At 45.6% G+C, this 24,830-nt stretch overlaps 1 protein-coding gene across 5 annotated transcripts in view; it reads left to right on the top strand.

Moving 5' to 3' along the window:
- Positions 1 to 6,026: 6,026 nt before the first annotated feature.
- SMG7 (SMG7 nonsense mediated mRNA decay factor) overlaps positions 6,027 to 24,830 on the top strand; it is a 596,979-nt gene continuing 578,175 nt past the window's right edge. For 3 of the 5 annotated variants that reach the window (XM_085601727.1, XM_085601726.1, XM_085601724.1), the window contains exons 1-2: positions 6,178 to 6,315; positions 6,758 to 6,915. In XM_085601727.1, coding sequence (XP_085457853.1) covers positions 6,881 to 6,915 — 35 coding nt within the window. In that variant the 5' untranslated portion in view covers positions 6,178 to 6,315; positions 6,758 to 6,880. Of the gene's footprint in view, positions 6,316 to 6,757; positions 6,916 to 24,830 lie in introns of all 5 variants that reach the window. The other 2 variants (XM_085601728.1, XM_085601725.1) reach the window with 1 other exon arrangement.

Genomic DNA, 24,830 nt, shown 5'->3' with positions numbered 1-24,830 from the left:
CCAGCTCTGAGAATCAATACTTTGCATGCCTTTGTCAATTGGTCAATACCGCCAACGTTCCCTGCGGCTTGACTGGTACCGAACTGCATTAAATGGGACTCCCGAGCAAGGTTCCCTCTAATTTTTTTCCTCTGTGTGCGGCAGTGTAGGGTCTCTGTGCGCTGCAGCCATGGCTATGTGCGCCAGGAAAAAGACCGCGCTTGTGCGCAGCGCCAAATATCACTCCAATCTTTTGGTTACAAAACTGAAAAGACGGTGCATTTCCACACATACAACCCATGTTAGGGGGCTTAAGGCAGATTTGCAATTTGGATACACATGCCATGACAATAATGTAGTAATGGAGAAATTGATAAGAGAGGGAAAGAAAGAGAAAGGCAGTCAGAGGATTTGCAAAATCAATAGTAGGTATGATCAGGGCTTTAAGTGGGTCGTGTCTCACCAGTGCTGAGCATAAGCAGTTTTTTAAAGGGGGCCTCAAACCGGGTCTCTAGCGGGCTCTGTTTTGTGCCCTGGCACAGGTGGTCCATTTTTTTTTCAGACTGCAGTGAGAGTAGGCACCTCGATGTGCGCTGCTCACACTGCTCACTTCTCACTAGTAGAGAAGATAGGGCATGACGTCATGCCCGGTGAGCCTTGTAGGGGAAGGGAAATCATTTAAAGAGAGTCATTTTCTCTCTGGATTTCTCTTCTTTTTTTGAAACTCAGGCACAGCAACATTGTCGTGGTGTCACCAGGGCTTTAAGTTCAAGCTTTTTCAATATTATATACAAGCCATAGTTGCTGCTTATTTATCAAATGCAACTAACAACCATAGACAGAGCTAATAGTGCTGACTTGTAGGTATAATGTTACTACTTGTATCATATATCTGGATGCAATGACAGAAACACAAGTGGGGCGGTGCACTATGCTAAAAGTACAGATTTTTAGCTTCTGTGTCTTAAAGCTGAGCCCTTGATTACACTGGCCACCCCCTTTGCGAGACCCCCCCCCACAGTTTCTTCATCCCACTTAAAGCCCTGTGTATGATGTTACTTGTTGTATCATATATCTGGAAGCAATGACAGGAAAATACAAGTCGGTGGCACACTCTGCCAAGAACAGAAAAGTGTAAATCACCTCTCAGCTGCGCTCTTTTAAGAAGAGAAATTCAGCAAGTCTACAAACATGACGTGTGTTTTACACACCGTATTTGTAGAGTTGCTGCATTTCTTTTCTTAAAAGAGCGCAGCTGAGGGGTGATTGTGGGACTGTGTTAAAGATTTCAGGTTAATCACAGCGCCCGTCTGGAGCTGCAATTAACCTGAAAACTTTAACAAAGTCAGACAATCACTCCGAAGCCCAGCTCTGTTAAGAAGAGAAATTCAGCAAGTCTACATAAACGGCGTGAACTTTAGACGCCGTGTTTGTAAACTTGCTGAATTTCTTTTGTTACATAAGCACGGCTGTGGGCTGATTGTGTGCTTTTGTTAAAGTATTCATGTTAATCGCAGCTCCTGACGGCCCTGCAATTAACATGAATACTTAACAAAAGCACACAGTAGGCACCGCATCCGAGCGCTACATATTAAAAGAAGATACCAAGTGCCCAAGACTTTCCTGCCGCTCCCTCTGCCAGGAAACACCTGTTTTTCGCGCCGCTCGCTTAGTAAAAGGAGCGGTGTGAACGCTCTCGTTGGATGTGCTGTGTGTGTGCACGCTCCACACACAGCACTGCGCGCTAAAGGTAATAGAGGTGCGCGCGAGCGCACGCACGCACCTTATTGGGAACAGTGCTCCCGAGGCAATGTACCCCGTGACACGCGCATTTATAATGCACCGTTTGCATGGTCTACGATTGTTGTGACACTGGTACTACGGATTTGTGCCTGCTGTGTCTTTTTTCCCCTATAATGAGGAACAGGGGTTTTCTGATGCGTTGTTAGTTGCCTGGCAACCAGGAGACTCCGGCATTCCATTGACCTTTATGTTAACATGCCCTGCTGGCTCTTAGCCAGTTGCCTAGTAACCTGGCGTGCGAGCCTCCAGCGACGTGTACACGTAGGTCTGACATTCCTAATCAGACTCTGTTTGTGAGGCATTCAGCTTACTCCCAGCGTTCGGACAGGACTTACGCCTGACGACGCCGCAGTCAAGTGATTTAAGGAATCGTATTAGGTAAGCACCCGCTATGGGATTTATCATTATTAATGTTTAAGCCATGCAATTCCACTTGTGTGGGTTTTAAAATTTCCACCCCCCCTCCACCACAGAACCATCTTGAATGAAGGGATTTGACTAAGCCCAGCGTTTGGACGGGACTCATGCCTGACAATGCCGCGGCTAAGTAATTTAAGGAATCGTACTAGGTAAGCACCTGCGGTGGTATTTATTCTTACTATTGTCTAAGTTATGCAATTCCAACCATGCGGTTTTTAATAATTCCCCCCCTCCGCCACAGAACCCCTTTTGAATGGAGCGATTTGTCTAAACCGCAGCGCTCAGACAGGATTCAAGCCTGATTACACCACTTTGCATTAGGTAAGCACTTGTCCAAGTACTTATGAAGGTTTTAGACCACCATAATTGAGTCGGCCGGTTTTTAATTCCCCCTCCCGGTTCTCCCTTGCAGAACCAATCCTTTGACCTCTCGCCAAGACCTGTGCCCGTAATCACTGTTGACTCTAGGTAAGCGAATTTTATGATCACTCTTGGTCGCCGGCTATTGATCGATTTATTCACACAAGAGGGCCCGCTTCTAAGTTTCCTCCGGGTCTCTCGGCAGAAAATTCTCTACCCATGGAATTACCCCAAATGGAACAGACGAACTGGACCCATTAGCTGCTGGTCTCATTCCCCTGCTGAATCCCTGACAGGGTGAGTCCCAACCACGCTGTGTTTGTTAGGCCACTGACAATGGACGTGGAACTGCCTTGTTTCAAATACCAATCGCGTTTTTCTAAATTATTTCTCCTCAGAATCTATAAGAAGGGGACCAGTGCGCGCAATATTTGATGCCCACTGAGTATTGTTTGGTAAGTTTTCGCCACCACTGTAAGTCACTCACCTTCTATTGGAATCTTATTCCACCCTTGGAACACACCTCATTCTTTCCCTTCCTATCCCTTAGGCTGTCATCCATTCCCTCTCTGCCGTCCTGATGAAGACCCGCTTTGACCACCCAGTAATGCTTACATCGGGTTGAAACGTCGACGATATCCTCTGGTCCAGATCAACACTTTGCCTGCAAAGGATTAATTTGTTTAAGCAGCAAAGTGTTTGTGTCTCCGTTGTGTTCTGGAAAAACCCCTTTCCTTCCCTTGTACTTATTTTTAATAGCTCTGTACATAAACCTCACCCACTGTATCACTGAGCACTTTTGTCACTTGATCACGTATCACTGCACTTTATGTTTGACAGCTTTCTCAAAAAATTTTACAAAAATATTTTTTTTTTATTTGAAATGTTTGGGTATATATAAATGATGCAATTTGTATATAAATATCCAATTACCCATTGAAGTGTGATATTGGTTACGTTTTTGTGTGTTCCTTGAATGTAAGTCATTCATATATGGGTATAAAACAAGTTTATTAATTTAGTGTCCATTTAAGAAATAGTGCTTACCCGACAGAACCATTGTTTTTGTATGGACACCTAAGCAACTGTGTTTTAATGCAAAAGTGTTTTACTTACCTTTGTCTAGGAAATGTTCTAGTGTAATATCTAGGCATACCACACTGAGTTGGAAAAGTAATCTAAAAGCTACTCTCAAGAGTAATCTAAAAAGTAATCACACAGTAATTACAAGTCTCAACTGTCATTAAATGTTTTACAAACCTGTAACACAGTCACTTTCATCCAGCTTGCATATTCTGATCAACCTGTTTTGAAAAGTACAATTTTACTTACCAATACCATGTCCTGCTTGGTTCTAAAAATAAAATACAACTAAAGAAATATTTTTTATACCAACAATTTGTCTGAGTTCAGTCTTTGAGTGTGTGACATCATTTCTTGCCTTAGTGTGTACAATAAATGCTTAACACTACCCTCTGATAAAGCCTTACTGCTCGCCCTCAGTACCACAAATAGAGAGTAAGGTATTATCTACTTTTACCTCTTGTAAGCCTTTGGGGATCCCCTGGACTCTGTGCACACTATATCTTACTTTGGTATAGTAAATACAGAGCCAGCTTCCTACATTAGTTTTTACTGATTTCTACAGGTAATTGCAAACAGAAAACCATTTATTTTCTTGTCTGTATTTATTTTTAAATGTGGATCATAAAGGAAATTGGGTTGCTTTTTGAGTGATTCTGCCATGACTGACAGGTCAATAGCTGTGTGGTTTGATGTGCAAGGGTGTTAAAAAAAGAAAAGAATTTTAGTAAACGCGCTTAAACACCAGTAGATGTGCACAAGGTTGATAATGAAATGTGCATATTTCCAAATAAGTGCATTGATGTATCTTTTGTGGGTGTTCATATCATTGAAGCCTGGCAGGCATTCCAGCATGAGCAAATATTTATTGGTTAAATAAAATTGGAAACATACTAGTTTTAGCTTCATTTTTTCACAAAACCCAAAATAAATATGATGAAATACAGATAAAATTTAGAAATAATTATTATGTAGAAATACAAATGGAAATGTCAAGAAAATACATACCATAAAACTAGGAGGCCTAATAATAACATACTAATCTTTAAAAAGTTTCTGCCTGAGGCTCCGAAAATTCTTGAACCGGCTCTGGAATACAAGGCCATAAAGTGAACATTAATTACCGGTGGTGCTGGTGAAAGGCTGGTCACGTGTCAACCCCATACAAGGAGGTGGTATTTAACTTGGTATCAGGGTTGGACTGGGACAGACAATCTTGGGCACTAAAATAAAGGTGGACCTCGCTTGTAACTTACACAGCTAAAAAAGGTGCTCATGTTTGCGAATGTGGGCAGTTTTGAATATATAAAGTCACGCTCTATACGTCTTTGGGAATGTATGGAAGATTGCATGGATTTGAGCTTGTTCAAGGCAAGGTTTGTTTTAGTATCAGTGACATTAACAGTAAAAATCATCTCCATAAACAGCCCAAAAAACGGCCCATACACTGACTTTCAGGCCAGCCCATCTGGCACTGCCTGAGTACCCGATAGGCCAGTCTGACCCTGTTTGGCCAAAGAGCTGAGCCATACTCCACAACATGAGATCTAGTAGGCTGAAAGGCAGGTTGTTTGGGAACCAAACATTTTTGTCATGACTCATCATGACTAGTGTCTGGCCTCTCCTTCATTTACCGTGAATCATACCTGGGCTCTGCTTCCTTCCCCATGACACATGCCTGTGTTCTCCATCCCTAACATGATTCGTGCCTTAGCTTTCTTTTACCTACAGAGATTCATCCTGGAGTGTGACTCTCCCTGCTTAGTATGGTGCTTAGCGCGTCTCCCTACCACATCCCACTTCTAGCTCCCTATAGACTTCACTCCCCTCGTTCAGTGATACAAGCCTCCATCCCGAAACATGCCAACGCTCGCTCTCCTCACTTTTCAAAGCGCACATTTTGGTCAATATCCTGCCAGCATAATCATCTCCGGAACCAGTGAGTAGCGTAAAGCAAAATGACGGGGTCCCACTGCAGAGTGTAAAGAAGAAGGGGCACCTACATCTCTCAGCCCACAGATTGTTCGTTGTTCTCTGATTGAATACCCCCTTTCACCACCCGTGAAGAGTTAGCAGCCCTCTGCGTTACAGGGATCTCCGTAACAATCTTACCCTGGGCCATGAACCCTTTATCCCAATACTATGGTTAAGGCCGTGTTTTCCCATAGAGCCTTTTGGGTACTCTCTTGTGGCTCACGCCAGGTGTACCTTCCAAGGCCTAGTAGTCGGTTGCCAGGGGAGACAGCAGTCGGCGACCATCTGTCGCCATAGCAGCCAAACAGCCAATCACATGGTCCATTCGCACCCCTCCTCCTTCTGGTTTGGCATTGGCAGTAGGAGGACCCGTCTCGTGACGTCAAGACCTAGGTGCGCGGGAGCTTGCGCATGCGCGTTGCTTGTGAGCCAGCGAGCCAGAGTTACAGCGACCGGGGAAAGGGGTTAAGGGAGCAGACGGTCCGCACGCAGACCGGAAGTGCCGGGGGCGCGCTGGGGGGGCGAGAAGCGCGCGCTTCCCGGAGGCAGCAGTAGACCATAGAGAGAGGCAGGCAGCTAGAGCGACGTATACGGAGGGAAGATGGCGGCTGCGGCGGTGGAGGCCGCACCGCTCCGTAGCTGAGCGGAGTCCGTAGCCCACAGGAGGATGAGCCTGCTGTGCGCACAGTATCTCCGGTAAGTAATTTTTGAAGTCCATGTTCGTGAATATAATTGTGTTAGTGGAGGTGTGTATGGCGGTGCCAAAAATCAACATCCTGACACAGGGAAGACTTAAGAGGGTACCTGCAGGCCCACGGCAGGTGTTAAAGACCTTGTGGGAGAGAACTCTTTGTATTAGACGTTAAGTGCCAAATGATGGTCCAGAAAGATAAGATCGCGGTACTCTAACGTACACAAATCCTAAGGGGATGTGTACCTGAAGAGGGGCATTAGATGTTTTAGAGTTCTAGTGGGACTATGAGGTGGGATGGCTAGGTTGCCAGTCTGGTATATGGTATGATAGACCATGCTAGTTTAAAGGTAGTGCGTGCTTGGTGAGAGCACATCGGGGAGAATGGGTACATGCGAGCCAGGGAGTGTAGATGAAAGCCCACTTGAACCATGTGATCTATTCTAGACGAAGGTGTTCTGCTGGGGGCTGCATGAGAAGCGGTGGTCCATTGAAACTGTGGGAAAGAGTGCTGGTCGAGGACTCCGGGTGCGACATCAAGGACCGGGTACTCGGGCTAGCAGTGGCCTAATGCGTCGGGCTAGCCTGACAGACTTGTTGAAAAGGTGAGACTGTGAGGTGGCGTCCGAGCCGGTGAAGCTGACAAGCCAATTGTGTATTCGGATTGTTTACACCTATACAAACAACCTCTAGTCCAATACTGAATTTCTTGTTCTACTTTGATTATATATTCGCATTTGATATCTCCTCGAGATACTAACGAGGTCAACTTTTATTCCCTTACCCATAGACCGTGAAAAAGTACAAGGAACAATATTTGTGAACTATTTATTTAAAGTCTGCAATGGATAAAGACAGCTGAATTAAATCTTTAAACAACTACGAAAATCTGCATATGTTATTGTCTGAATGAATGTTGACTGTTAAACATTCTGTTTTAATGTGATGCGAGGTTTACTTTTCAAAATTGATACCTAGCATAATACTCGTTTTACGTCTTTAGGACCCCCTCCCCTGTTGCCACCAGGTGTCTGTCTAGTGTTCACCCACACTAGATTCCTTCTCCCACATGTGCAAACTACCTTTAAAAGGTGTGCGTGCATCTGTTCCTCTATTGCCCCAGCTTTCTTTATTTTTTCCACTCCCCTCCGTACGCATATATTTCTCAATGGCACATTATTTCCAAGGAGTAGAGGGTGATAAATGATGAACTGCGTCATTGTCCAAACCCTAAGCTAGTTTGCCCAATAGAAATGTATGAATCTGGGTACACATCAAACGCGATTTCTTCTTTTTTTTTTTTTTCCACAGATCTTCTGGGTATTTGCTAAAGGTAAATGTGTTGTATCATCTCTCTGTGAGTAACCTGTTTTTTGTGGGAGTAGCGAGAGAGGAAAATTGTTGGTGAAGTGAGATTTTGTGATGCATGTGGTCAAGAGGTTGGCAGAGATGGTGAGAGAGATCAAAGAAGGGTAGACATTCATGGTAACAGAGGCTGAATGACTGTCGAGAGCAGCAGAACTGATCAAAACCATACGTTATTAGCCCGTTTGACTTTACAAGCTGAAAGGAAGACAATGGGTAGCAGAGACAAAACATAGTAGGAGGTTGACTTATGGTTATATGAACTTGCTCGCTTACTGCAACATAAATAACAGGTGTTAAAGCTCAATTCAGTGGTACTGATTCACACCTTGCAGTATCACCATTGAGTTGAAGCTACACGATCATTCACAAAGAATCCCACTGCCATCTCCTGTTCTAGAAGTGAACGCGCTGGGGTTTGCAAGGGGACATTCCAGTCGGTCAAGGTACACATACAATCTTAAATCAACCTATGACTGCATGCGTGTCATCATAGTACCTCTTTTGTGAAAAAACATAAATGCTACTGTAGTTTGTCACTTCTCGCTTTCCTTTAGTATTAGTTGGACTCTAGTTGTCTTAACTAAAACAGAGTAGAGCGAAACCAGGCTAATGTACACTAGTTTCACCCCTCTTATGGATTATATTTTGATGCATGGGTGCGAAAAGTTTTATTATAACTTGGTCGGAATCAATAATTGTACCGATTTAAAAAAAAAAAAAAAAAAAAAAAAGGGTGGGGAACGGGGAAACCCTGCTTGCTACCGGCCGATATCTCTATTGGAGTCCCTGACGAAGGTAGCAGGAAGGATTGTTCTGGAACTGTTGCAAGTATGGGCAGAGGAAAACAATATCTTAAGCGATGTCCAATACGGCTTCAGGCAGGGGCTAGGAACTAATGAACAGGTACTTAATCTTAGTATCCTAATTGGGAAATATACCCAGGCAAAAGCAGGAGCACTTTATTTGGCCTTTGCAGACCTTACAGCTGCTTTTGACTGTGTTATACACAGTAAATTGTGGAATATCCTATATGATTTGATGGTCGATCCTTTTCTGGTACAGTTTTTGTGACAACTTTATACTGAGGCAACTGCCAAGGTTCGATATAGAACCAAAGGAAAATGCACTGCGTCGTTTGAAGTAGAGAGGGGTGTTGGGCAGGTCTGCGTCCTGGCACCATTTCAGTTCACTCTCTCTATACTAACACCCTGAAACAGGAATTGGTGGGAAAGGCGAGGGTCCCACCGTATATTAATAAGCGCCCGATAGTCTCCCTTCTCTATGCAGACGACGCAGTGCTTATGGCCCGTACACAGCTAGGTCTACAAAAAGCCCATGTCTCTTACACCAGTTTTATGGACAATTTGGGATTAAAATTAACGCCAAAAACTTTTGTCAAGACTTGCAGGAGGGGAAAACAGAAACTGAGGACTCTGCCACTTGGGGAAAGTAGGGTGGAATCCACAAATACGTTGTTCACACTGGTTCGTGGAGTCAAGCGGTCAAGAGTCGAAGCCTTTTGATTATGAAGTCGACCGCGGCCCTGGTCAGTTTTTTAAAAAAAATGGGCAAAAGGCCCCCAGGGATTCTCCTCAAGATTTATCAGACAAAATGTGAGTATTGCTATCTATGGGGTCGGAGTTTGGGGCTTTTATGATCCCGCCCCTATTCAGTATGTTGAAAATGCCTTTTTAAGGTTTATTTTAGCAGTACCTGCCAGTCCCCCTATGTTTAATTGTCCTAGTGAGCTGGGTATATCGTACATCACAGATGTTATTAAAGTACAACCAGTGCTGCTTTGGCACAGGATTTGGACCACCAGTAGCACAGGTCTCAATCAAGAGAAAATTAAAGACTCAATGAAGTTGGACTATGTTACCAAGATTCCTTGGTTGAATTATGCAAAGAACTTTATGAACAATCTTGGTCACTTAGCTTATTATTCCTGCCCAGAGACAATGAACTCTGTCTCCCGGAAAGAATTTAAAGCTATATGTATGTCCCATTTAGAGGCAACCGGACTTGCACTGGAGATGAAAAACCCCACAGTAATTCAGGATCAATTGATTTTATCAACCTATGACATGCAACCATACCTCTTAAGATGTCTAGGGGGAGGTATGATGAGTATGTTTTAACTCGTTTTAGATTTGGGACTTTTTACTGATTAATTAGCTACCCAGAGATTAACGACTGGTCCAGAGAATTATGCTGTTGTCCCTTTTGATGCCCAATAGACTGATCATATAAATTGTTTTTCTGCAATTTTGTTGGAGTGTTTTTTTTAATACTGAAGAATTCGACAAGATGACTACAATAAGCCCAGACTTTAGGAAAGAAATGTAAACAAGCCCATACAAGAACAATAAACATTGGCAAAAAGAGCCCCAGTGCCATTAACCCAAGCACCACTAAATACATAAGACTAGAATCTCAGTAGATGTATGAAGCAATGTTCCCCTGAGAATGTGTAGGACTAACACCTAATGAGTGGATTTCGGATGGTATAGACAACCCCATGTTGTCAAGGGAAGACCAGAACAAAATACCCCAAAATATGCAAGAACCCAAAAAGGCCCATAGTAAACCAGGCAGTGCTGTTGTTGTATGCCCTGAGCCTAAGATTTTCCAAATAATGCACAGCAGTTTCCTTGTGTGTGAAGAGCAAGACATTTATTACGCAGTCTAGCTTGGTTGTCGGATCTAATAAGTTCCTCATTGGCGCCTGAAATGCTGTACTCCTTTAAAGTCATAGCTGGAATCACTTCGGTAAGAGAAGAATCCGCTGTCTCAAATGTTGAACCTCTGTTGTTTTAGTTGCCCATCTCCGGGTAGCCTTGCTATGTATCTGGCTCCATTGCAAGAACTATCTGCCTTCATTTTCCACTCTTCTCTCAGCTGTCATTGCTATGATACTCCTCAACTGGATTGCCTAGTTTTCCCCTGGATGTTGTCCCATCTTGCTTTCAGAGTTGCAGCACTAGTTTCATTCATCAGTCTTCTAATTTTGTTTGTGGACTATGGATCTGTCGCTCTCGTCTGGCTCTCCAGGGACTAGATTAAGAACCAGTAAGGACTAGGTGCTACAGTCTTGATGAATGGAGAGTGAAGAACTGAACTCCTGAAGGGGTCATTCTTTGTATGTTCTAAAAAGTGCCTAAAAGGTTGTTTGCTGCTTGCTATGGGCTCCCTCCTCTGGGCTACCAAGTGGTGCAACCATGGGTTTATCCTACTGAAAAGCCACAAGAGGTTGATGACCTGCCATTCCATTGTATGAGCATACCATGTACTTGCTTATGCGTACTGTACCTAGAAACCCACACCCAGACTCGCACAGGTGCAGCCTCTCTGGTACACAATTGAGTACCATGGATATATCTGGCTCCAAGCTTCACTGCCTTGCATTTGTGCTGTGGGATTACCCTCCCTTCAGTCACAAAGAGGTGAACCAGGAGCTCAGTTACGCAGTAGCTTATATATTCTTTCACCTGCCCTTTTGATAATAGCATGGAAACTTGTCTAGAGCATATATGCCTCTTGCTTACTATCCTTTTGATCCTGTTAGTAACTTTGTCATACACGTGATTTACAGGATTTGTGCTTGCTCCTGAAGCAGGATTGCAAAACAGTGTATGTGCTTCAGAAGGCTTTTTCAAAGGTCTTTTGAGTGAAATAATTTAAACGCTGGGATTTTAATAGCTGGAAAAGATGGAGAGCTAGTCTATATTGCTAAAGAATATCAGATGTATGGTCTCACTGAGGATGTGGGGTTGTTTTGTCAGTATGGTTTAGAAAAGGCCACAGCAGTAACTAATGTAGACTGTGTTGGGAAATCTGAATGATGCAGTTCTTTCCTTGTGTAGCAATGAACCATTCATGAGACAAAGATTGCGTTTTGACGTCTGTGGTTTACAGGTGCACAAATTGGCATTTGCCAAAACACAGAACTTGATAATATGAATGCAGGTAAGAAATGCTCAACATATATACAATGTTTGGTGACTAGTTTTGGGGGTAGGGAAGATGGTTCTAAATGTTGTGATTTTATAATCAGTTTTTTGCTTCTTGTGGTGGGTTGTTTCATAAGTTTCCTGCTGCTGATTGGAAGAATTCCTCCAGTTTAGGCTTCTTTTTAGCTCTAGTCCAGTTTACTAGCTTAATGGACTTCTACAGGATGAGCGGTGTTTTTAAACTTAACACAAGGCAATTCTGAATTTGGGAGGCATGGGTGACATAGTCATATTTGTTAGTGATGTGTGGCACAGTGGGAAGCAGCCTTCAGGTGGGTGCAGTCTAGGGTGTCAAACCAGGGTGTTGCACCAAATGATTTGTTAAAGGCCAGGAGCACTCTGTGTGGAGTGGAAGGTGTTAATTGAAGGGAAGAATTGGTACGGTTCTAGACTTGTACCAAGCATTCTGATGGAGTTGGTAAAATAATTGGGGAACGTTGTTCCAAGCTTCAGTTTTGGATTGGTTCCCCACTTATAAGAGTGAACCTGATTGGATAAACTGTGACCCACTATAGACTTTGAAGAATGGAGGTTGCCTATGCAGTGTATTAGTTTATATTGCTGTGTGGTAGTCCCATGTCTTAGTCAATGAGAAGAACCACAACCCTCTGTCTAACTCGTGAAAATAATTGGGGTAAAAATGGAACCATGGAAGGCACCTTAATTGCAGAGGAAGATGAGGGAGTTCCTCCAGGTGGATTGTCTGTTAGTCAGTGACCGGTTGAGCGTTGTCCGTGCATGCCTTGTGGTGGCCTGAAAAATGAATCACGGTTGTCGTTTTTAGGTCTCGGCTCGAAGACTGCGCTTGCGCAGTCTCGCTCCGAGATTTAATGTTTTAGGAGGGGGGCTTTAACCCGCCCCTTTTTTCCCTCTTCTCCATTGGCTGGCCTCTTAAATGCTGGTCAGCCATTGGAGAAGAGCTTTGTCGCTCCAAACAAGCCCCACCTTTTTGCGATTCGGGGGCGTGTTTTTTCGATTCTTTCTCTCCTCTGGAATGTAAACATTCCAGCCAATGGCAAGAGGAGAGAAAGAAAAACACGCCCCAGAATCCAATAACGCCGCTGCATTTCTCGGAGGCATTTCTGCTTCACCTCTGAGAAAGGCGGTGGTGTTCAGGGCGATTCCCTCTGAGAGCTCCAGGGAAGGGGTCACCGGGCCAGGACCAGCACCTGTGGACGGCTCGCCCACCCCAGGACATCCTAGTCTACTCACGGGTCCCTGGGGTCCATAAATACTGCCCTAATTACGGTGGCACGGGGTGTCCTCAAGGAGGGGGGATACGGCCTTGGGCGGTGGGCGCTTTAACCACTTCAGTAGCGCCATTATCAAGCATGGCCCCCACTAGCTGCACAGCTCGAGACAACGCAGAGGCCGCAAGTAAGAGTATTATGCTTTTCATATAACGCGCAGCTTGAACTCCGGCGCCTTAAGGCACTTTCGCTCTAATGTCTATGGAATATGATGAAATAAGGGTGGCAGCGGTCAGCGCCCTGCGTGAATGTGAAAACTCCTCCCACTGTCCAAGGCCCCCTAAGGTCTCTGTTTGTGCATGTGCGCTATGGTTCGCACCCAGTCTGTGCCCAGGCCGTTCACACTCTGCCCGTGTGCTCTCCGGCACAGCTCGCTGTCCACGCAGCCCAAATATTTCACTTGTTTTCCTAGCGCCTCTTGCTCTCCACAAGGTTTCTCCAAGCTCCTCCCACTGTTCATGCACCTAAGCCCCTCATGTTGTCTGTTCTCGTGGGCCAGGCTTCTCGCAGTGTCCTTGTTAATTTGTGCTGCGCTGTTGTGTTCTCAGTGTTGAAACTGGGCCCACCTCCTGGCACACCCGCTCACCGCTACCAACCCGTGTGACCCTGTTTATTTACGTCCGGTATCTGCTCAATCTGAGAGTGCTCAGAAGCCGCGTATACAGATGTGCTTGTAAGTTGTAATCCATTTGCTATTTTGCTCTCACTGCATAACGGAATTGCTGTAGCCAGGGCTTTCAGTAGGATGGAAAAACGGGGGGGGGAGGAGGGGGGTGGTCGCTCAAAGGGGCATGGCAAATATAATTAAGGGCGTGGCTTAAACACATAAATTCTAAATCTGTGCTTAGCATAGTATGCCACCCGGCTTGTATTTTGCTGTTTCTGTCATTTTATCCAGATATGATACAACAAGTAGCATCAGACCTACAACAAGTAAGGACTATTGGCTTTGTCAGTGGTTTAGTTGCACTAGATAAATAAGCAGCAACTATGGCTGCTTATATGTAATATTGAAAAAGCTTCCACTTTAAGCCCTGGCGACAACACGACGATGTTGCTGCTCCTGAGTTTTAAGAGAAGGGAAATCTTTAAAGGATACAACGCTAAAGCTAATTTCTCCACTAGAGAGAAGTGAGCACGCACGTCAATGTGCCTGCTGTGACACAAAACGGACAAAAAACAGACCGCTGGTGCCAGGGCACAAAACGGAGCCCGATAGAGACCCGTTTCGAGGCCCCATTTAAAAAACTGCCGATGCTCTTCACTGGTGAGACCCGGCCCTCTTAAAGCCCTGGCTGTAGCGTATGTGTGTGTGTGTGTGTGTGTGTGGGAGGGTGTGTGTGTGTGTGTGTGTGTGGGAGGCTGTGTGTGTGTGTGTGTGGGAGGCTGTGTGTGTGTGTGTGTGTGGGAGGCTGTGTGTGTGTGTGTGTGGGAGGCTGTGTGTGTGTGTGTGGGAGGCTGTGTGTGTGTGTGGGAGGCTGTGTGTGTGTGTGTGGGAGGCTCTGTGTGTGTGTGGGGGAGGCTCTGTGTGTGTGTGGGGGAGGCTCTGTGTGTGTGTGGGGGAGGCTCTGTGTGTGTGTGGGGGAGGCTCTGTGTGTGTGTGGGGGAGGCTCTGTGTGTGTGTGGGGGAGGCTCTGTGTGTGTGTGGGGGAGGCTCTGTGTGTGTGTGGGGGAGGCTCTGTGTGTGTGTGGGGGAGGCTCTGTGTGTGTGTGGGGGAGGCTCTGTGTGTGTGTGGGGGAGGCTCTGTGTGTGTGTGGGGGAGGCTCTGTGTGTGTGTGGGGGAGGCTCTGTGTGTGTGTGGGGGAGGCTCTGTGTGTGTGTGGGGGAGGCTCTGTGTGTGTGTGGGGGAGGCTCTGTGTGTGTGTGGGGGAGGCTCTGTGTGTGTGTGGGGGAGGCTCTGTGTGTGTGTGGGAGGCTCTGTGTTTGTGGGAGGCTCTGTGTGTGTGGGTGGGAGGCTCTGTGTGTGTGGGTGGGAGGCTCTGTGTGTGTGGGTGGGAGGCTCTGTGTGTGTGGGTGGGAGGCTGTGTGTGTGGGTGGGAGGCTCTGTGTGTGTGGGTGGGAGGCTCTGTGTGTGTGGGTGGGAGGCTCTGTGTGTGTGGGTGGGAGGCTCTGTGTGTGTGGGTGGGAGGCTCTGTGTGTGGGTGGGAGGCTCTGTGTGTGGGTGGGAGGCTCTGTGTGTGGGTGGGAGGCTCTGTGTGTGTGTGGGGGAGGCTCTGTGTGTGTGTGGGGGAGGCTCTGTGTGTGTGTGGGGGAGGCTCTGTGTGGGAGTGGGTGGGAGGCTCTGTGTGGGAGTGGGTGGGAGGCTCTGTGTGGGAGTGGGTGGGAGGCTCTGTGTGGGAGTGGGTGGGAGGCTCTGTGTGGGAGTGGGTGGGAGGCTCTGTGTGGGAGTGGGTGGGAGGCTCTGTGTGTGGGAGTGGGTGGGAGGCTCTGTGTGTGGGAGTGGGTGGGAGGCTCTGTGTGTGGGAGTGGGTGGGAGGCTCTGTGTGTGGGAGTGGGTGGGAGGCTCTGTGTGTGGGAGTGGGTGGGAGGCTCTGTGTGTGGGAGTGGGTGGGAGGCTCTGTGTGTGGGAGTGGGTGGGAGGCTCTGTGGGTGGGAGGCTCTGTGTGTGGGAGTGGGTGGGAGGCTCTGTGGGTGGGAGGCTCTGTGGGTGGGAGGCTCTGTGGGTGGGAGGCTCTGTGGGTGGGAGGCTCTGTGGGTGGGAGGCTCTGTGGGTGGGAGGCTCTGTGGGTGGGAGGCTCTGTGGGTGGGAGGCTCTGTGGGTGGGAGGCTCTGTGTGTGGGGGTGGGTGGGAGGCTCTGTGGGTGGGAGGCTCTGTGGGTGGGGGTGGGTGGGAGGCTCTGTGGGTGGGAGGCTCTGTGGGTGGGAGGCTCTGTGTGAGTGAGTGGGTGGGTGGTTCTCTGTGTGTGTGGGTGGGTGGGTGGTTCTCTGTGTGTGTGGGTGGGTGGGTGGTTCTCTGTGTGTGTGGGTGGGTGGGAGGTTCTCTGTGTGTGTGGGTGGGTGGGAGGTTCTCTGTGTGTGTGGGTGGGTGGGAGGTTCTCTGTGTGTGTGGGTGGGTGGGAGGTTCTCTGTGTGTGTGGGTGGGTGGGAGGTTCTCTGTGTGTGTGGGTGGGTGGGAGGTTCTCTGTGTGGGTGGGTGGGTGGGAGGTTCTCTGTGTGTGTGGGTGGGTGGGAGGTTCTGTGTGGGTGGGTGGGAGGTTCTGTGTGGGTGGGTGGGAGGTTCTGTGTGGGTGGGTGGGAGGTTCTGTGTGGGTGGGTGGGAGGTTCTGTGTGTGTGGGTGGGAGGTTCTGTGTGTGTGGGTGGGTGGGAGGTTCTGTGTGGGTGGGTGGGAGGTTCTGTGTGGGTGGGTGGGAGGTTCTGTGTGTGGGTGGGTGGGAGGTTCTGTGTGTGTGTGTGGGTGGGAGGCTCTGTGTGTGTGTGTGGGGGTGGGAGGCTCTGTGTGTGTGTGTGTGTGTGTGGGTGGGAGGCTCTGTGTGTGGGGGTAACTCTGTGTGTGGGAGGCTCTGTGAGTGGTGGGGGTAAGTCTGTATATAGGTGGCTCTGTGTGTATAGGTGGCTCTGTGTGTGTAGGTGGCTCTGTGTGTGTAGGTGGCTCTGTGTGTGTAGGTGGCTCTGTGTGTGGGTGCAAATGCAGTAGGTCTCGCATTGGAGAGTGATTAAGCTATTGACATTGTAAATAACAATGCCGTTTCTTTAAATGTTTTAAAAACAAAAACATACAATAATGTCATGAGCAATGCCAACAGCTCTAACTTTAACAATGCAGAGACCATTGCATTGTAAATGCTTGTTTATGTGCTTTTTAATACATAGATAACAATTGCATGTTGAATTAAAATATGATGGACTGTACTACAAAAAAGAAAATTAGAAACACATTTTTTAAACTGTTTTTGAGGAGAAATGTTTTTTTTTTTTTTTAACTTACTGTTGTCTTTACCCACCTGTTTGAAATTGATATTTTGGTTCTTCTTTTGGCAGAATGTTGATGGTAAGCAAAAGTTAGAAGTAAAGTCTGAGAGAAAATCAGTTTGGGCTAAATAAAGGGTTTGAGCCTATGTGAGATTCGTGGCTGCCTCAAGATTGTGTTTTAGTGTTAATGCAATATAGAAAGGTGTAACTTGTGAGTGAGGAGTTGCATGCGGCACAGTTGCCAGAGAGGAAATTGTGATGGTCATAATCTGCTAGCCTGCTGGCAAGGAATGCTGTGATGGGTTGTGGGAAAATGGGGTGAGGAATAACCGGGTGGAAAAGTAGGTGTTTTTTTTACCAACAAAGTGATTGATCCTTTGCATTTTTGTTGTGGGTATGTGAAATTAAACGTTGGGCAGTGGATTTGCAGCGTTTGTGTCCCAAAGGGTGCTGTTCTCATTTAGATGTATATGGTCTTGATATAGTAGTCTATTTGGCTTTGCAGTTGCCAAAGCTGCCTGTGTGTTTTTTTTTTTTGTTTTTTTAAATAACTTTTTATTAAATGGTATCGACATCAAGCAATATTGAGACATTTGGGAGACAGTGCATATATCAAGCAACAATAATAGTTCACAAAGGTTAGATACGCAGTATAGGGTATGTAACATCTAGGGGGGTGTAAGGTGCTCATCAGTGGTGTCGGTGGGGTGCAGATGTCTTCCCCTATACGAATTCCATGGCCTCCAGACCCTATTCCATTTCCTGGGACATCCTCTGGCCATATAAACAACTTTTCTCTGAACATGCACCAATCTAGAGCTTCCCTCCACTTACATATCTTAGGTGGTTGCTGGGCCCCCCAGTTCTGTGCTATATTCATTTTTGCTATCATTACTGCTAACGTTGCCATTGCTTAGTGTATTATGTGAGGTCCGTTGGTTCCCAAATGTTTAATAGGTGCCCCCGGGCGTAAATTGATCGCTAGGACCTCACTTAGTGTGCGGTGTATGACAGTCCAATAAGTTTGTATGTGGTCACACTCCCACAGGATATGGATAAATGTGCCCTCTCTCCCACACCTCCGCCTGCACTCTCCACTCTGCCCATGCGTACCAACCTGGGACCAGTTACATATACCATGTAAAGAATTTTAAGTTGCACCAGTCGTAATCGTGCTTGGATCGCCACTTCCCTCTGGGAGGAGACTGCGTCTTGCCAGTCCTCCTCATCTAACTCCAGGCCATCCCTCACCCATTTATCCTTGAGCGATTGAAGAGGATCTTCCATGTTAATTAATTTTTTATAGATCAGAGAGATGGTCTTTTCGGGCAAATGGCCATCTAGAATTCTGCCCTCCAACAGGGAAGCAGGAGGGAGGGCAAGGTTTGAATTGAGATGGGTGTGGAGGGCATGTCAGACTTGGAGATATCTAGAACGTTCCGTGTCCGCAAGGCTGTATTGTTGTTGGGAGGGTTGTGGATGGTATGATTCCATACTTGACCCAGAGATCTTTAATCTGGGAAATTCCAATTAGGTCCCATTTATCGAAACCCTTGGTTTGCCACAAATTCCCAAGCTTCTGGGAGTTCCCCAGAGTGGTTGCCAGGGATAGTCTGCCATCCCACCCCAGATATTTATTTACCACATGCCAGATGTGGACTGCATGCGCCGTTGGTCCGGTTAAGTGATGTTTACCCTTTTTGGAATAGGGTGCTAGACAATAATTTCCCCATGGGAGGAGCCATCTGTGCATGGTGTATCCTGCATCTCCCTGGTTGCCAAAGGTTCCATGATTGATGGCGGCCAATTGGGCTGACCAATAATACTTTTTGATGTCTGGGAGGCTGATGCCCCTGTCATACCAATTCAGGGTAAGTTTGGTTAACGCGATTCGGGGTGCACTACCCCACAAAAGGTCCCTCTGAAGACTCTTATTTCCTTCAAATATGATGCGGGGACTGGCTCCATCAAGTTCTGCAGGGCATAAAGGAAGCGAGGCGAAGCGATGCAGGGCCATCATTTTAAAAAGGGTAGCCCTACCCAACAGCGAAAGTGGTAAGGATGTACAGTTCCCTATGTCCTTTTTAGGTCTCGCCTGACCCAGCGCATGCATTGGTCTGGCAAGACATTTTGTGAGGGCTCCAAAAAGTGCTACCAGGCCAGCCTAGAGCTACAGTGCATGTGCGCGGGCATGCGCGCCGCGCTTGACCGAGTTTACTTTCACTTTCGTGGCCGCACGGCCGCTCTGATGTTTGATCGTGATCACTTTCGCGGCCGCTTGGCATAGCCAATAGGTCTCGCTTTTGGGACCTTATAAGTATTTAGTTATGCAACTGTTGCATGGCTAAACACTTATAAGGTCCCAAAGGCGAGACCTATTGGCTATGCAAATGCTTGTTTCAATCTTTGTATAGGTGGCAGGAGATTGCGAGTGAAACGGATCGTGGGATTGAGCAAAATAAAGATGCCCAGGTATCGGAAGCCTTTAGACGCTATCTGAAGTGGATAGTTCCTTGGGAGGACTGGAGATTCCCTCTGTAGGACATACAGGACAGACCTTGTCCAATTTATACTGAAGCCGGAGTATCTGCCAAACACTGCTAGGATATCAAACAAACCTATTAAGGAGGCCTTCGGGGAAGTCAGGTACAACAGGATATCATCCGCATATAGGGATATCTTATCCTCCCAATCCACAGACCAACGCATCCCGTGAATCACCTGAGCTCTACGAATCCACGCCGCCAGGGGTTCCAGAGCCAACGCAAATAACAGCGGGGACAATGGACATCCCTGTTGCGTGCCCCAACGCAACTGGAATTGCTTTGTGCAGGTGTGCACCACTACCTGTGCCATGGGTTTTGAGTACAAAAGCCTGATCCAGCTTACGAAGTTGGGTCCGAAGCCCATTCTTCCGAGTACAGCAAAAAGGTATGGCCATTCCACCATGTCAAATGCCATGGTGGCGTCCAGTGACACCAGCACCGCTGGCTCCTGGATAGTTGGCGCCTTGCCCAATACTCCGTGGACTCTTTGCAGGTTTACGGCTGTGTTGCGGTGCGGCATGAAGCCTGATTGGTCTGGATGTACCAAACTGTCTATCACTTTTACCAACTAGATCGCCAATAACTTTGCAAGGATCTTGGGCTCTGCGTTAAGTAAGGACATTGGTCTATACGAGGCACAACTGGTTTTGGGCTTCCCCCTCCTTGTGGATGACTACTATGTTGGCTATCCTTTGGTCCATGGGGAGCACTCCCTTCTGTCTGCAAACATCAGGCCGAGATATGGGGCTACCTTGTCCGGCCTGAGCTTAAAAAGCTCAATAGTTGTGTGTTTTTTTTTTTTTTGAGGCCTCAGAAATGTGCATTAGCAGGTTGTAGATGTTGAAGTTTTTATGTTTTCCTGGGGGTGTTTTAAAATATATATTTTTTTTTTTACTTTCTTGATACTGAGAGGATACATAGATATCAGAAGCCATAATTGCCCCAGTTTTGGGGTTCATAATGCCGATTTGTATATTAGCATTTTGTCAGATGATTCATTCTAAAAGTTCAGGTACGTCTTTCTGGGTCTTCATCAATAAATAGATATAAAAACAAGCATTTGCGATGTAATAGGTCTCGCATTTGTTAGAGTTTAAGCTATTGGCATTGTAAATGACAATTCCTTTTATTTGTTTTGAAAATGAACACATAAATAAAAGGCATTGTCATTTTAAATGCCAATAGCTCAAACTCTAGTTAGTGAGGGACCGATTACATTGCAAAGAAGCGGCTGCCATTGTCCCGGTCTGCTTGGAAAGTGAGAGCGCGCATGGCGCTCTGAATGTTGCAGGAAAGCATGCATGCCTGCAGTGGAACATAACTTGTTAAAGAAAATAAAGAATCCAGTGTAACAGAAGTAAAAGGGCCAGTCCTCATGGGAGGTTACAAATGAAGACAAGGCAGTACTAAGGAGGAACTAACAAGCCTATTAATGAATCGGAAGCCAGCATTTACAAAGAACAATGACTCAAGCCAGTGACAAATATGGGCGGAGCTTTACTTCTATACTCGTATACAGCATGCCTCACAGAGCAGCACATGCGTTGCCCAGGCTTGACCTAAAAAGACAGTGCTGCTTTCTGTTAAACTGTTTGGGGAAGGTCATACTGAACAGTGCTGGAGATTGGGGGTGGAGATGGAGTGATTGGGGTTACCAGCAGGATGAAACATTAAACATTTTTTTGTCGTGGTTATTTAGTAGATTAGTTACAGTTTACTGACAACCTAGTGAGCAGCTGAACCGGGAAGCAGACATCGAACACACCAGCCACAACCTCTGCACATTGGCTCTACGCCATATGGGGGTGGGGTTGCGAGACAGATTCTAAGGCTAGAAAAGCTGCTCAGCTGCTCAAAGTAAAAAAAGAAAAAACGTAGTTTATGTAATAAAACACGTTCTTAAACACCCACATACTTGCCAATGATTTAGGTCCAGAGTGTGCTTGCTGGCCATGCTTTTCAGGATCTTCCACCTGTGCTAACAACTATTCCTAGTCTTTCCAAAGCAACTACAGACTAACAACCCATTTTCCACTTAATTGGATTCCAGACTAAAACAGCTGGATGCCCGCTCAAGGTTAATTAAGTGGGGCTGTATAAGATGTCGGTTAGTGCCTGGTTAGGTGGGAAAGAGGTTAGTTTAATTCACTCTGAACATCAGCACAGACGTTCTGCAATCTGAGCTTTTTGACATTGGAAAAAATGTGATATGTTCTAGTGTTCATTGGCTTCTCCATCTGTGTACAGTTTTTACTTTTCACCATCAAAGTCAACTTTTCACCATCAGTGTTTATTTCGAGACAAGCTCATAAACACAGCTTACACATAATATAAAAAGTAATCTATGACGTAATTGCTATTAACTTTAAACTAACCTTTAAAATACACAAGTTCATAATAAATTGGGGGGATTAGTACAACAATTAGAAATAAGGTAGGTGCAAAATGGAAATTCTAGTCAATATTACTACTATCAGATGAGCAAAATAGAATAAATAGCTCACCCCGAGTAATAATTAAAAATCGTGCCCTACTTTCTTCCTCCTAGCCATACAATGTGCAAAAATCTACTCTGGTAGAATACACGATCTGAAGAGTCCGTTTGAATGATCCACAATGCCTCCAGGTATGACCAGAGCATCAAATTTATACAAAAAGGCCAAACTCATCTTTTTTGAGCAATTTGATAAAGGCCATAGAAGAATACGACATGACGCACAGTTTAATGTGCAAGGCCATCACATACATTACAGATATTAAAGTCCTTGGTTTTTTAAGTGCCATGTCGAAACTTCAAGCATAAAGATTTAACTCTATATTGCATAATACAATCTAGAAACACTTAAAAACATGAATGGGTTCAAACAAAAATTATCGAAGTGCCCATGTGCAGTGTGGGATTCTGAATGCATATTACGTAGAATCTCTTTAGATGCCAATCGCAGTAATTTGGGCTTGCACCATAAGTGCAACATGCCCAAAAATACCAGACCATATCTTCACATGTATAAACCACTGTAAGGAACCAGAGCCCAATAGTATTTCTTCCAGGCCTTTTCTGTAGATATGTTACTCGGGCATTGCCAAAAGGTGAATCCAATACAGTAGGGGCCAAAGAACAGCCAATTGAGCCACACTTTTAAATTGCAAGTCATAATATTTGGACATGGGAAGGGTAGGAAACTGGCTGGCAGCCCAAGAAGTGATCTAAAAATCGAATTTTTGCCCAGGGCTAAAATAGTGGACCGTTCCGAGATCCATTTCTCCCGCGTAGAGCGCTACAGATTGCATCTCTGCATTATAAACCTGTAATGCTGGGGATACTGCTCTAGATTGAGTTTTTCTATATTGTTTGAGGACAGCCATACTTCTGTGGATAAGGGCCGCCATACTTTTTCAATGTGGGAGACCCAGGACCACCTACTATCCACCCTAATCCTAAAATAAACTCATCAACGTTTTCCAAGCTAAAACCTCCCAATCTAATTCTCCCCTTGTGGGTTTTATGGGGATCAATGGACATGTATTTGGTATGTTTATTTCCAGGCCCTTGTTACAATAGGACTGGAATCTATCCCACAACTTTTGTAGACCAACAGAGGTATGGAAAATGAGCAAGATGTCACCCGCAAATAATAAGGTGGGGTATACGCAGTCCACTACGTTTTTGAAGTGCCATGGGTGTATCCCAGGTAGAGGGAAAAGAGAGGGGGTGCCAAAACGCACTCCTGTCGAGCTCACCTATTGACAGATGTGCTTTTGGGATTGAAACTCCAAACATTTGGTTCAAACCTTTAAAGTACTCCAGGTTTTCCATCTGCTCCCAGTGCCTTCGCTGGCTTTTAAGACTTCGTTGTTTTCTGAGTAATCACCAAAGAAGGCAAGTGGCCGCCCAGGCTACCATAAGAGAGTGGATCAGATGGTCCTGGGTAATCTAATATAGAATATAAAGAAGCAAAATGATTGACCCATTGACCTGCTTGAATAAAATGTTCGGTTGGAAATAGATTCTGACCGACCTCCATATGTGATTAAATGCCAGAACCTAGCTGCATTCTTCTCCCTGGAAGCATCCAGCAATTCTATCCAATTTTGGTCATCCCAATCTTTTTCTATTCTTACGGACCTGATTGTAGATCTTTCTATTATCTTGGATCAATTTTAGGTCTCCGGTGTACTATTGGAATGTGACATTAGTCTAAATAAGCATCTGGTGCGAACTCATTATAAAATAGGATATATCTGCCAGCCGCGGCCTATCTGCTTTGATTTTTGTCCATTTAACAGTCCTCTGACCGTTGGCGATAACGAGTTCTCCCACTGTAACTAACTCCTGAGAACCAAAAAAGGACAAAACTTTCATGGTGAAAATATGGGCATTGTGGTCACTGTCGTGTCTTTCTGCAATATTAAAATCTACCATCTGTAACCAGAGTCTGATATTAAGCAGTATGTAAATAGGTGATCGAATTGACTTGTGTGCATTCTGATGCCATCATACGTAGTTAGATCTTCCATTGCAAGCACTTAACTCGTACTCTAAGGTCGCAGGAGCTACTTGTGTTGCACTTCTTGGACAATTTCTAAGGGGTTCCACGCCCTAATAGGGGAATCCCCCTTGCCTCATCTTCTGAAAGCTGATGCATACCATCAATGGGCTTGAAGGTGACATTTAAATCTTCTCTTTCAATTTCCAATGGACATTGCCTTCAAGATCTTAAGTGGACATCCAGTTTTGAAAAGGGTCTACTCTCTATTGTTGACAATGGTTCTGTTACAAACTTAGACGTTGAAAGGCCCTCCAAAAATACATTTCACCAAACATATCTGGGGAAATTCAGATTTTCCACAGCTGGGAGGGGAAGAAAATCGTGATTTTATTAGACACAGAGGCTGATATTATGCATATCCTCATTATTGCCAACTCGCAGCAGCAACTTCAACAAACAATAGAACGTAAAAGAAGAATTTTAGAACCTTCCAATCCAATATAATCCCATGTCAGTCAGCCATCATCCTTCTTTTTTGCTACATCTTGAAAGATTTTTTCTCCCCCAAAATATACTTGAATCAACTTCCCGTTGATACAACTTCATTCCCCAAAAGCTTCTCCATTCTTCTAAATTACTTCCGCCTCCATGAAAATAAAGGACACATTATAAGGGGGGAAACTCTGGGAGGGAGAGATTGTCAGCCTCTGTGTCTTTAATAAAATCATGATTTTCTACCCACCCTGCTGTGGAAAATCTGAATTCTATGGCAAGACATCAGTGCCAATATTATGCATGTTTCAATAAGCCTTGCAATAATATTCCCTTACTAGTTTAAAATAACATTTCTTAAACCCAGAATAAGATGACCAATCTGCTGCAGCTAATGTATCACTCAATCCGCCGCCAGTCACCAATGCTTTAGAAGCCATTGCTCCTCTAGCG

This window comes from Triturus cristatus, chromosome 4_2, assembly GCF_964204655.1.
Source record: "Triturus cristatus chromosome 4_2, aTriCri1.1, whole genome shotgun sequence".
Classification (NCBI taxonomy): domain Eukaryota; kingdom Metazoa; phylum Chordata; class Amphibia; order Caudata; family Salamandridae; genus Triturus; species Triturus cristatus.
The sequence above is the reverse complement of the archived record's forward strand: the minus strand, read 5'-3'. Positions and strand labels throughout refer to the sequence as shown.